Here is a 13,562-nt window from a genome sequence, read left to right as displayed (position 1 = left end):
TATTCTCTTTCATTGCTGTGACTCAGTTACTTAATTATACCACAATTTATATATTCTAGTGTTTATGGATATTTATTTAGCTTCTTCTACTTTTCAGCTTTTTTGAATAAAACTTCTATGACCATTCTTGTTCATGTCTTTTGGAGGAGTTAAGTACTCATTTCTTTTGGCTGTACACCTTGTCTGGGTAGCTTTTGTTTATTTTTAAGTGAGATCTAATTTATAAACAATAAAACTTACCAATTTTTAGTGTATAATTTGATAGGAAATCCATGGGTCTCTTGCATTTCTGCATGTCTTACGTGTGAAAGCCCTGACTGCCTTTTTTCTGAACTGTCTCTTCAAGGATGTTGGAAGATAGAAATGGTATCTCCCCATAGAGCAAAGAGCAGGTTTGCTTACAGTCTTGGAAGATAATGTCTCCCTCTAGAGTTAAAGGACCAGGCATGCCTCCTGCTCATTTTTAAAGATAGCTCCATTTTCCTCTCCTGTAAGGCAGCCTGTGCAGGTATCACCGGACTCTTCACAATGCCCTGTGGGAATTGAGGCTTGGGCAACTAGCACAAGACAATGCTGATAATTCTGACTACGGTTATTTTTTTGGGTAATAAAGTCTTTTGTCTCTGACTTAGTAGTCTCCTGTGTTTTGCCAGTACCTAATAAATTGTGGCAGGCTAACTTGTTAGCTTGAAAGTAGGGTAAAATCCCAGAGCCTTGACAATTCTTGATACAATTCGGTGAATTTTGACAAATGAAAATAGTCTTGTAGTCACCACCACAAGGTTATAGAATACATCCATCATCCCAAAAAGTTCTGTGTGCCCCCTTACATGTGTTCCCCTCTTCTGCCTCAGCCCCAGACAACCCCGATCTGCTTTCTGTCACCCTAGTTTTGCCATTTCTAGAATTTCATATAACTAGAATTATACAGTATATATAGCCTGTTGTGTCTGCTTCTTTCATTCAGCATAATGCCTTTGAAATTCATTCATGCTATTGCATGTATCACTCGTTCATTTCCATAAATCGCTGAGTAGTATTTTGTTGTATGGCTGATTGTTTGAATGTATGTGTATCCATTTACCAGTCATTGGACATTTGGATTGGTTCCACTTCGGAACTATTATGAATAAAGCTGCTATGAATGCTTGAGTGAGAATAAGTCTTTGTGTGGACGTACACTTTTATTCTGGGATGTACATTCTTAGGACTCTGGGAGGCTGAGGTGGGAGGATTGCTTGAGTTCAGGAGCTCCAGACCAGCCTGAGCAAGAACAAGACCCCGTCTGTACTAAAAATAGAAAAAATTAGCCAGGCATGGTGGCACGGTCCTATAAGTCCCAGCTACTCAGAAGGCTGAGGCAGGAGAATCCTGCCAAGTTTTATGGTGGCCTTTTAACTTGGGAAAGAACAGCCAAATTGTTTTCCAGAGTCTATGATTTTGCATTCCTTTCTGGGTATCTCATTTTGAGTAATGTTGAAAGTTTCTTAAAAAAAAAAAGTTTCTTTTCATATGTTTGAGTTAATTATATTTCCTTTTCTATAAACTGCCTATTCAAATCTTTTGCCTGTTTTTCTGTGAGATGTTAGAATTTTTTAGTAATTTGTAAGGCATTCTTCATATATTGGGGAATAATTTTAGTCATTTGGTCATGCTATGTATTACAAACATTGTTTTCCATCTGTCAATTATCTTTTTTTTTTTTTGAGATAAAGTCTTGCTCTGTCATCTGGGCTAGTGGGCTAGAGTGCTGTGGCGTCAGCCTAGCTCACAGCAACCTCAAACTCCTGGGCTCAAGGGATTCTCCTGCCTCAGCCTTCTGAGTAGCTGGGACTTACAGGACCGTGCCACCATGCCTGGCTAATTTTTTCTATTTTTAGTACAGACGGGGTCTTGTTCTTGCTCAGGCTGGTCTGGAGCTCCTGAACTCAAGCAATCCTCCCACCTCAGCCTCCCAGAGTGCTAGCATTACAGGCATGAGCCACCTCGCCCGGCCGCTCAAGTAACTTTTGAGGTTACTTATAGTGGGTTTTGCCATGCAGAAATTTGTCTCTCTCAAGTTCTCAGTCTCAAGAGTTATTTACTAATAGTGTAAGACTTCACATAATAAAGAAATAGGATTTCTCTTTTAATTAATCTTAACGTATAAATTATGTTTTCTAGCAGTGTTTACATAGTAGTGACTTCAGTGGAAATAAAGAAAAATAATCTGAAAACTTGTTTTCTGCATTCTCATAAGGATTTTACCACCTTTTAGAAAATAGCTACAGAATGGAAACAAAAGATTGTATCTTAAGTTATGTGTATATAAGAAAAAAATATTAAAAAGAATATTACATGTGTTTGTTACAGAAGTATCTATGCAAGATGTCAATGTTGCAGATTTGGCTAGTGCAAGTCTTGTTTATTTTCCTCACCACTGGATCTATGGGTAAGGTCATGAAATACCCTATCTTCTAACTCTACAAATTAGGTTTATATATTTTTTATATAATTATATAATTGAAGTTATCTTTAATCATTATTTAGTTATGTTTTTATAGGATAATTATTGAGAGAATAATACTGTCTTAAAATGATTTTAGTAAGTTAAAATACTATTGATAATCTGTTTTGTATAATTTAAGTTGTAACAGTCATTCAGTAATTCTAATTGCTATTTAGCTATACTAATAGTAACTTTAAGGTGGGGAAGGAAAAAAATCGTGTTTTGTTTTGTTTTTTAAGTAAAGGAGTAGGAGAAAAATCTATTAACTCTTACCACTTCACTTCTTAATTGCCAGAACTGTCACTGAGCAGTGTGGTTATGATAACCAGAATTAAGAGGTACCTGAAGCAGTACTAGTCAAACTGTGGTTGATAGCCTGATGCTCTCCTGAGATCTGGTTGTTACTGGTCCACAATGAAATGAACACAGAATTTTTTTTTTTTTTTTTTTTGAGACAGAGTCTCCCTTCTGTTGCCTGGGCTAGAGTGCGGTGGCGTCAGCCTAGCTTACAGCAACCTCAAGCTCCTGGGCTCAAGTAATCCTGCCTCAGCCTCCCAAGTAGCTGGGACTACAGGCATGTGCCACCATGCCCGGCTAATTTTTTTCTATATATATTTTTAGTTGTTTGGCTAATTTCTTTCTATTTATGGTGGAGACAGGGTCTCGCTCTTGCTAAGGCTGGCCTCGAACTCCTGAGCTCAAGTGATCCTCCCGCCTTGGCCTCCCAGAGTGCTAGGATTACAGGCATGAGCCACCACGCCCAGCTGACTTCCCTTATTCTTGAACCCACATTTTCTTTCTTGTAACTTTTTCCTATTAATTGTGCTTCTAGAGTGGGTCAAATTTCTCTTCCTGCTGTTCTGCTCTTTGATTATTGAAGGACTGCTTTCCTATGTCTCTAAGCCCTCTTCCCCAAGCTGAACTTACCCAGTTATCCTAATCATTCATCACAGTACTTGGCTTCCAACCCTGTGCGTGTTGATTGCCCTCCTGATTCCTCACTCAGTTGACTGGATAGCATTAAAAATATAATACCATCCTAGCTCTCCCACCTACCCAGCTGTAGGACTTTGGCCAGTCATTTAATCTGTGCCTCAGTTTCCTGATCTATAACATGGGGATAATAATGTTCCTACCCTCTAGAGTTTTTGTGAGGATTAAATGAGTTACTATACAGAAAGCATTCAGACAGTGCCTAGCCCACAGTAAACATTATAAAAAGGATAGTTTTTATATGTATATTAATGATTATTGTTGTCTTTGAATAAAAGATACTTTATGAAAAAAATAAATGTATTGTACCAGAATTAGTCTGAATGTAGTGGCTCTGTTACCTACATTGATCTGAACATCATTTTTATAAAGCAACATAGCTTTTTGGCAGCTAAGATATAGTTTCATGTTAAGCTAGTAGTCAGTGAAAATTCTTAGGTTGTTTTCACATGAATTACATTAAGCTAGTTATCCCTCACCCTATATATATTTCTTATCAACCCAAATAGGAAAATTTCCTCTGTTGCAAATTTCATTTTATTAGTTTTAGCCTATTGTTCTAATTTTTCAACATAATTTTGAATCCTAACATTTTCATTCAAAGTTTTGGTGATCATTCCTAGTCCTGTCCTCTGCTAATTTGGTAAGTGTGTGTCTCAGAGAGAAAGACTTCCCCCAAGTTGTTGATGAAAATGTTGAAAATAATAGGACTACCTACATTAGTTGTCTCTTATTGCCTTACAAAAACTCTAAAACTTCAAGGCCTAAAATGACACCTCTCACGGTTTGCATGGGCCAGAAATACAGACAGGCAGGCACAGCCAGACTGATTCATCTTTGCTCTACTATGTCTGGGGCCTCAGCTAGAATATTCAAAGACTGGGGGCTGGGTCATCTGCAGGTACATTCACTTATATCTCTGGTGTTATTGCTGGCTGTAGGCTGAGGGCTTTGCTGGGGCTGTTGGCCACAACACCACACATGGCCTCTTCATGTGGCCTTGGTTTCCTTATAACATATTGATGGGTTCCAAGAGCAAATGTCCTAGGAGTGAAAGACTGCTAGTCAGAAGCTGTATTCTTTTAATGATCTAGCCTTGTAAGTCACATAGCACACTCCTTAGTCTGGGGTAGACATAAGCACCCACGCAGATCTGAGATGTTTGGGGGGAATATAGAACCCACTTCTTCGTGACAGGCACATCAGTGACATTGTAAGAAGAATACGTGGGATGGAATGAATATTATAGGTGTGGCCATCCTTGAAAAATACAATCTGCCCCAAGGCCTGAGGAGAGGCACTTTAGCATATTCTGCTCAACATCACCCTCTCATTGACTTTTTTCTTAGTCAATTTTTTTTTTCTTTTTGTAGAGACAGGGTCTCACTATGTTGCCCAGGCTGGTATCAAACTCCTAGCCTCAAGTGATCTTCCTGCCTTTGCCTCCCAAAGTGCTGAGATTACAGGCATGAGCCACCATGCCCAGCCCAGTATTTTTTTTTTTTTTTTTTTTGAGACAGAGTCTCGCTCTGTTGCCTGGGCTAGAGTGAGTGCCATGGCGTGTCAGCCTAGCTCACAGCAACCTCAAACTCCTGGGCTTAAGCGATCCTCCTGCCTCAGCCTCCCCAGTAGCTGGGACTACAGGCATGCGCCACCATGGCCGGCTAATTTTTTCTATATATATATTTTTAGTTGTCCAGATAATTTCTTTCTATTTTTACTAGAGACAGGGTCTCACTGTTGCTCAGGCTGGTCTCAAATTCCTGACCTCAAGCGATCCGCCCGCCTCGGCCTCCCAGAGTGCTAGGATTATAGGCGTGAGCCACCGTGCCCGGCCCCAGCCCAGTATTTTTTATATATGAATAATCAATTAAAAATTTATTTGAGCCTATGAAAAATAGCCAAATATCAGCAATTTCATGATGTTTATTCTAGTATCTATTATAGTACATTCTAATCCACATTTCTTCATCTTGCCCACATGAATATTCAAAATAACTTTATCAAATATTAATACCTTTCTTAAATAAAATATTCTTTCTACAATTTAATCTCAGTCTAGTAGCCCTGTAAAAATGAGATTAATTTGGCATAGGATGGTTTTAATGGATCTGTGTTTCACTTTGAAACATTTGCCCATTTTTACTATTCTTTTATTCTATATGATTAAAAATTAATGATTTTGAGTCTTATTATATCCTGTGTGTTTAGTACTCTAGAGTATATTTCATATTTACTGTTCCCTGTAATTACTTTAGAGAAAGTAAATCAGGAGTGATTTTGCCAAGGAATAAAGTGAGGTCTAGGAAATTGTAAGGTCTGGCCCAGTTACACGGGGTATGTTATTTGTAGAGATCCTCCACAAGGTGAAGTTCCATACTGTTGAAAATTGTAATAAATGTGCTAGGACTTAGACTAGACATGTATAAGTAATGGCAGGGTGATATGAACAGGCCACATTACACGTTTTGAAACAAAGAAATATACATTCCTACTCTGGGCCTTACAGGCCTTATGAGAGATCCCAGGTTTTCATTTGGGAGTATAGTTTCGACTGCAAAGACTTTTTAATTCTTCTTGTTGACTTTGAGTGATATGGAATAAGAAAATATTATAATTGTTAACTTTTAGGGTAGTTTATCCTTTATGTCATCTAGCTAGGAACAAAGTTGGAAATTGGAAGAGTCTAGCTGATAATTAAGGTTGACTCTGTAAAAGTATCTCAGCTTTCTTTATCTATAAAATAAAGGATTGAAGTAAATGATCTCCAAGGTTCTTTTCAGTTTCATAATTCTGTTATTCTGTGCCTTTTACCTTAAGTGCTAGAACCAGTTACCTGTGATGGAACCTTCCAAACCTACCAGTGTGACTCGATTACCTGTATCTGGAGAGTAGTAATAATGTTGCTAGACTACCTATTGAGTACCAGGCATTGTACTTCGTGCTTTACATAAGTAATTTTTAATTTCAAAAATAACTTCATGGCTAACCATCAAAAAAACCATCAGGAAATAGGATTCATTGAGGAAAGCTGCCTCAAAATTGTGGACACTGAAGCTAGGCAGTGGTCTCCAACCTTTTTGGCATCAGGGACCAGTTTCATGGAAGCCAATTTTTCTGCAGTGATTCGAGTCATGGGGAACAGCTGTAATACAGAAGAAGCTTTGCTTCCTCGCCTGCCCCACCCACCTCCTGCTATTCACCACCCCCCCCCATTCCTAAGCGTCATGGAAGACAATTTTTCCATGGATGGGTACCGGTCCACGGCCTGGGGTTTGGGGACTTGCAGAGCTAGAGAAAGAGAATAGAGTCTTGCCAAATAGTTGGGACATTTATCTTGGTAGTAATAGGTACCCACTAAATAATTGAAAGGAAGTAAATGTCATAATCATTTTAGAATAGTAACTGTGGCAGCAGTGTGTAGGATAAACTGAAAGAAGTTCAGACTAGTATATTTATGGCCTGAGCTTCAGCAGTCAAAGTAGCATTAGAAAGAAGAGGTTGATACACCTATTAAGAAAATAGAACCAAGACTTAGTGCAATGTTGTTAAGTTGGAGGTTAGAGGAGGCTAGAGATGTTGAGGGTGACTACAGAGTATCTGCTGTAGATGACTGGATGGAAGTGATGCTGTTAGCAGAGCTAGAGAAATAAGAATAAGAAATAATAAGTTTGAAAGGCACTGTGATGCATATAGTTTTAGATGTGTTGTTTAAAATTACCTCTAGGATAACTCAGGTCTAATAGGCTATTGAAAGCATGAGAAGCTAGAGCTAAAGATAGGGATTTACTCACCAGCATGGAGTAGGTGATAGGTAAAAACATAGTTGTTTTTCATTTTTTACCCAATCTGATTCTTTGTTTTTAAGTAGGGGATCTTATCTCATACAGTTATTGTTAAAACTAATATATTTGGCCATCTTGTTCTATTCTTTATATTTTTTATTGCTCCCTGTTTCCTTTGTTGACGGAATTTTGACATATGGACAATGTATACTGTCTCCCTGTGCCCCCATGTGCACCCTACAACAGCATTCAGGACTAGAGAGGCGAGGAGACTAACATTGCCCGTTTTCTAGAGAGTTTAGTTTAGACCCTGGGTCTGAATCAAGGAACAGGATAGGTGGTGGGGCACGTATGAATCATGCTACAGACAGTCTGTGTTTCCTGAAGAAAAGTTAGAATAGTATACATACCGTGAGCTAAAGGTTGAATGGGTTTTCCTTAATTCATCTCTATCTGCCCTATAAGTTGTGTAATGTCTTTACAAATTTAGGCATTAAATTCTGACCATATTATTTTTGGGCTGTGTTTTCTTCTTTTTCTGTGTTTTTAGGGATATTTAGTGAAGGCTAAGGGACTCTACATTGAGTGCTACCAGCCAGATATCATTTTGTACCAGAAAAATTCAGTCCATTTGATGAATTTTTTTGTTGTTCCTTTTTAGGTCAACTTCTAGATCCATGTGGTCATATTAATCCTGAATCTCCAGTTGTACACCTTGGTTCTAATTTCACTGCAGTTTGTGTGCTAAAGGAAGACTGTATGGATTATTTTCATGTAAATGCTAATTTCATTGTCTGGAAAATGAGCCATTTTACCATTCCTAAGGAGCAATATACGATCATAAACAAAACGGCTGCCAGTGTCACCTTAACAGATATAGCTTCCTTAAATATTCAACTCACTTGCAACATTCTTACGTTTGGACAGATTGAGCAGAATATTTATGGAATCACACTAATTTCAGGCTGTAAGTTTTGTTTTTATCTTATTTCAGACTTTGTCATGACTGTTGAACCACATTTTTAATGTTGTCTGTTGATCTTCATGAAGTGCAGTAACCTGTGGACTCAGTGACTTTTGGACATTTTTTATAAGCTTATAAAAGCTTATAGAAGTAAAAAACTACATTTCCATTATTAATATACAAAAAGCCTAAAGAATAATGCAAGTCTCATCTCTTTCCTGAAAGTCAAGCATTTTTCAGTTTTCTAGAAAGTATTTGGCATAATACCCGAAAAAAGTATTGTTGAATTGAAATCTGTGAATGTATTCAAAGTAACTTTCAATATCCCTTAATTGGTGCTCGCTTCGGCAGCACATATACTAAAACTGGGACGATACAGAAAAGATTAGCATGGCCCTTGCGCAAGGATGGCACAAAAAAAGAAAAAAATATATCCTTTAATTGCTGAGAACATGCACATTTAAAGCAGCTGCCTGAAGACAAGGTGAATAAATCCTGGAGAAAATCCTTCTTAAAGGTCAAAGTAAATAAAGTAAACTTCCTATGATCCAGAAGTAGGTTATCAAATTTGTCTATCTCCCAAACTTCATAATTTCAGCATTTGCTTTTCTTCCAGCAGAGTTTGGAAAAGCAGTAACAAGAGAAATATAAATGAATCCTTTTTGCTTCTATTTAATTGCCTCTTTTTAACATATGTAAATATTACTTTTAAAAATATACTTAATGGAGAGAGCAGTTGATATTTTTATCCAGTTATAAATGAATGTTGATTTTATGTAGAAAATTAATGTGAAACAAACTATTTAGTGACAAGATAGAAAATATATGTTACTATCTAAAGGGAAGTTTGAATTTGAATAGAAAAGAAATTAACTTTTAGTCACCAGTCTTTCGTTATGTCCATTCTTTTTGCTTGGGTTTGTTTTTTCTATCTGAATTTAGGTTGCAAATGTCTTGAGTGGTATGTAAATTGCATAATATTTGTGGATATAAAGCTTTTTGAGAAATTCTAATTTTTCCCTTTTAGTGCCTCCAGAGAAACCTAAAAATTTGAATTGCATTGTGAATGAGGGAAGGAAAATGATGTGTTACTGGGATCCTGGAAGGGAAACATACCTGGAAACAAACTTCACTTTAAAATCTGAATGGTACATTATTTTATTTTAAGTTTGTTGTTGGTTGGATTTATTAAGTTAGTTGTTTTTGCTGGAATTTTTATTTTAACAAGTAGTAATATTAAATTTAAATTTTTAAACATTTATCTTTATATTTTGGAACATATCAGTTATACATAAAAGTAGAAAGAATAGTATAAATCGCCATGTACCCATCACCTAGCTTCAACAATGGTCAGCTCATGATCAGTCTTATTTTATGTATATTCCACCCAATATTGTCTTGAAGAAAATCTCAGACATATCATTTCATTCATAAATATTTCAGTATATATCTCTAAAAGATAAGAACACTTTTTTAAAACATATCTACAATGCCATTGTTATACCCAGACATAATTTAAAATACTTTAATGTCATCAATTTTCTGCTAGTGTTAATTGCCCCTGTTGTCTTGTAAATATACATTTTTTACACTTGTTTGAATCCAGATCCAAATAAGCTTCATACATTGCAAATTGATGTTTTGTAAGTCTCTTAAACTACAGGTTCTACCTGCCTCTCTCTTTTTTTCTTTTTCGTTGCAATTCAATTGTTAGGATACTTGTTATGTAAACACTGTGTAACATATTCCCTTGTCCCTTTATGTCCAAAAAATTGCTGTTAGATCTTACAGACTTGATCAGATTCAGGTTTAATATTTTTTTTTCAAAAATATTTTATAGGAGTGTTGTGTACTTCCATCAGGAACCACCATATTATGTTTGATTGATTTTCTCTTTTGTGATGTTAAGATTGAGCAATAGTTTCAAGTGTTTTCACCCTTATGCATTCTTAATATTAATAAAATTTCCCATTCAGTTTTTCAAACATAAAAAGATTGAAAGAATTTTACAGTGAAAAGCCATACATACCCATCACCTAGATCCTACAGTTAACATTTTACTATATTTGCTTCATCACATACCTATTTATCTATGCATCCTTCTCTCCATCTATCCATCCATACTCTTTTTTTATGCATTTCAAAGTGAGTTGCAGTCATTAACATACCTTACCCTTAAACATTTCAGTGTTTACATCATTAACTAGAGTTCAGTGTTTGCTTACAGGTTTGTTTTTAGGTAAAATTTACATATAGTGAAAACATAGATCTTAAGTGTATCATTTAGTGAGTTTTGACAAATGTATGCACTTTTGTAACTAAAACCAACTATCAAGATATAGGACATTACTGACACACCCAGAAAGTTCCCTCATGCTTCCTTCCCAGTCAGTCCTGGCTACCATCACACCCCATGAGCAACTACTTGTCTGATTTCCTTCACCATAGATCATTTTTGCTGTTACAGAATGTCATATAAATGGAATTATATAGTATATACTCTTTGGTGAAAGGTTTCTATGACTTGGCAGAATGTTTCTGAAATGTAACCATGTTGCTTCCTGTTAGTTTTTCCCCTACAGGTTTGAGCAGTCATCAGTAATCATTATTTGTATATAAGTTACAAAATTGTGGTATTCTGTGTGGGTTTTTTTTTTTTTTTTTTTTTTTAGCTGAAATACTTAAAAATTTTCTTTATCAACTATGAGTGACCTCACAATTCAGATAAGAGAAGAAAAATAATGTTAATATTTTTCCTTTATTACCAGTTTTATAATGAGTTGATTCCCTAGCATCCTAGGGAAGGTATATAATGAGGGATTTTTTCCCTCATTAAGAAATTATATTTAAACACATTTGATATATTTTAATCCATTATAGTTGTTATTCTTACTGATGCTTAAAATTGTTCCATGTTTAGTGGGAGTTTATTCAGATTGTCACATGCATCCTTTTGACCCAACTTTATTAGCCTTTGATAGCTTCCTTGATTTCTGGTATAACATGATTTTCCAGGTTCATCTTATGTATTTCCTCACCCAGACCCAGAATCAACCATTTTCCAAGGATTCTGGGTTCCATTCAGTGTGAAATAATATTTGGAGATTAGTCTGGGTGCTGGAGGAATTCATTGCTGCTGGGTTGTCATAGTTTCTAGGCTTTTTTAGTAGAAAGAGCTAGGAAATGTTTGTAGTTTGAGACAAAATATATCATAAAAAATATGAACTCATACTAATATTTCCAATTTAAAATCAGGATACAGCTTTTTACATAATTTCATCCATCTAACATCTGTATCTCCTCTTTTCTGCACTGAAAATCCTAGTTCCTAACGTCACCAGCATAATTATTAATTTGCTTTATCCGACAGTAAACACAACATTTGCAGAATAACAATGCTAGTATTAGCACCAATATGATTACTAAAACCAATTGTAAGATTGTTTTTCTCCGCAAAGGATGCGTAGTCTAATTACTATGTTTTAAAGTTATTTGAAATAGTTCCTTTCTGTGTGGTTATACCAAAAACTCAATATACAAGTTCATATGTCTCATTTTGCTTTTGATTTTTAGGAATTTTTCTTAATTATGTAAAATAATAAATCCAAAAAGTCAAATCTGTTAAACAAGGTATGTTCAGAGAAGTTTAAATTCTATCCCTGTCTCCTCTACCTTGTTTCCTTCTTTCTCCTAGAGGTTATCCATTTTTGTTTTCATTTGATTTGTCCTATTTTTAAAAATAGTGATTATACATAAATATTTTTAATTAAGGCATAATTTATACATGTGAGTAAATATGGTAATATGGTGATAGAAATCAGAAAGTGGTTGCCTGGGTTTGACTAGAAAGAGGCTGAGGGAATTTTCTGGAGTGATAGAAGTTTTTATCACTAACCTCCTGTCACCTTGCATATTGTACTTTAGAAAGCATATTGTGCGTAAAGATGTTTCTGGGACAGTAAAGATTCTGTTTCAGGAAAGGTGAAAAACAGTACTAGGATCACAAGGAAAAGATCATTTCTGGAGAGGGATCAGTGGGAATGGAGCACAAAATTCTAAAGTACAGTATCCTTAGACTAAAAATTTGGAAATAATTTTGCGTTACAAGATAAAGATCAAACTCCGTTTTAAAGAAAGGCAGGTTAGTTTTTAAGAAATTTTATTTGTTTTTAGTGATCCCCAGTTTATTTGCTACAACAATTTGGGTCTCATCAAACTCTTTTTAAGGAACTTTTCACTCTTATTTTTTCAGATCTATTTTTAATGACTGATTCTTCCATTTTTTTTTATTAGGGCAACAGAGAAATTTGCTGATTGTAAAACAAAACGTGACACCCCCACCTCATGCACTGTTGATTATTCTCCTGTGTATTTTGTCAACATGGAAGTCTGGGTAGAAGCAGAGAATGCCCTTGGGAAGGTTACATCAGATCATATCAATTTTGATCCTGTAGATAAAGGTAGTTATAAACCTGAATTTGAGAGTTTATTAGACTGAATAGCAGTTTATAAATTAAAGTGGTTTTTAGATTTTAATTAATGTAGGAACAAGCATTTATTTATCTTCGTGATTTTTATAAAGTCATTTTATCAATAATATTAAGTATAATTTGGAAAAAGAAAAATACCTGTAATTTAACCACACTCAGAGCTGTTTTCACTTTGAATATTATCTTCTCATATTTTTCCAGTTCTCAAACTTTTTATACCTTTGTAATCACAATATACATGTTCTGTTTTTATTCTTTTTAAAAATTTGATGTATCATAAATGTTTAGTTGTCTTTTGATACATGACCTGAAAAGATTAATAAATGTAATAAACTGATAAGAAAAACTAAATTTTCTTTAGAAACCTTTCCTTTCCATTATATAGTATAGCATAGCATTGTTTTCAAAGAAATTTGTTCATTTGGTAAGAATAAATGAATATTGTAAATTAAAGAAAAATATAAAGAGTATATTTGAATTTGTATATGAAGTGGTAAAAGTAAAACCTAATAAACACTATGATTTATTTTCTTCTTCAGTGAAGCCCAACGCACCACGTAACTTATCAGTGAGCAACTCAGAGGAACTGTCTAGTATTTTAAAATTGACATGGATCAACTCAAATATAAAGAATGTTATAAGACTGAAATATGACATTCAATATAGGACCAAAGGTGCCTCAGCTTGGAGCCAGGTAAACTTAAAGTTATTGTTTATTCAAATAGTCTTTCTTGCTGCCCTCTAACCTAAAAGTCTCAATCATTTTCTGAATGTCTTAAGTTTCTGGTTATGTGGAATATTTTGCTTGACACCTCTTCTGGGTGTTTATTTCAAGCAAGGGC

The 13,562-nt window shown here is 35.2% G+C and overlaps 1 protein-coding gene and 1 non-coding gene across 5 annotated transcripts in view; both read left to right on the top strand.

Annotated features, from left to right (window-relative positions):
- The window catches only part of IL6ST (interleukin 6 cytokine family signal transducer), a 43,530-nt gene that overhangs the window by 11,996 nt on the left and 17,972 nt on the right, over positions 1-13,562 (top strand). For 3 of the 4 annotated variants that reach the window (XM_045565668.1, XM_045565671.1, XM_045565670.1), the window contains 5 exons: positions 2,353-2,431; positions 7,928-8,233; positions 9,258-9,378; positions 12,524-12,690; positions 13,260-13,414. In XM_045565668.1, the coding sequence (XP_045421624.1) occupies positions 2,368-2,431; positions 7,928-8,233; positions 9,258-9,378; positions 12,524-12,690; positions 13,260-13,414 (813 nt within the window). In that variant the 5' untranslated portion in view covers positions 2,353-2,367. The remainder of the gene's footprint in view (positions 1-2,352; positions 2,432-7,927; positions 8,234-9,257; positions 9,379-12,523; positions 12,691-13,259; positions 13,415-13,562) is intronic. The other variant, XM_045565672.1, reaches the window with a different exon arrangement.
- LOC123648693 lies at positions 8,566-8,673 on the top strand. The gene has a single exon (XR_006738719.1). It is a non-coding gene; the product is annotated as a U6 spliceosomal RNA (small nuclear RNA).

This window comes from Lemur catta, chromosome 12, assembly GCF_020740605.2.
Source record: "Lemur catta isolate mLemCat1 chromosome 12, mLemCat1.pri, whole genome shotgun sequence".
NCBI classification, from domain to species: Eukaryota; Metazoa; Chordata; class Mammalia; order Primates; family Lemuridae; genus Lemur; species Lemur catta.
This window is presented reverse-complemented; position numbering and strand designations above follow the sequence as displayed.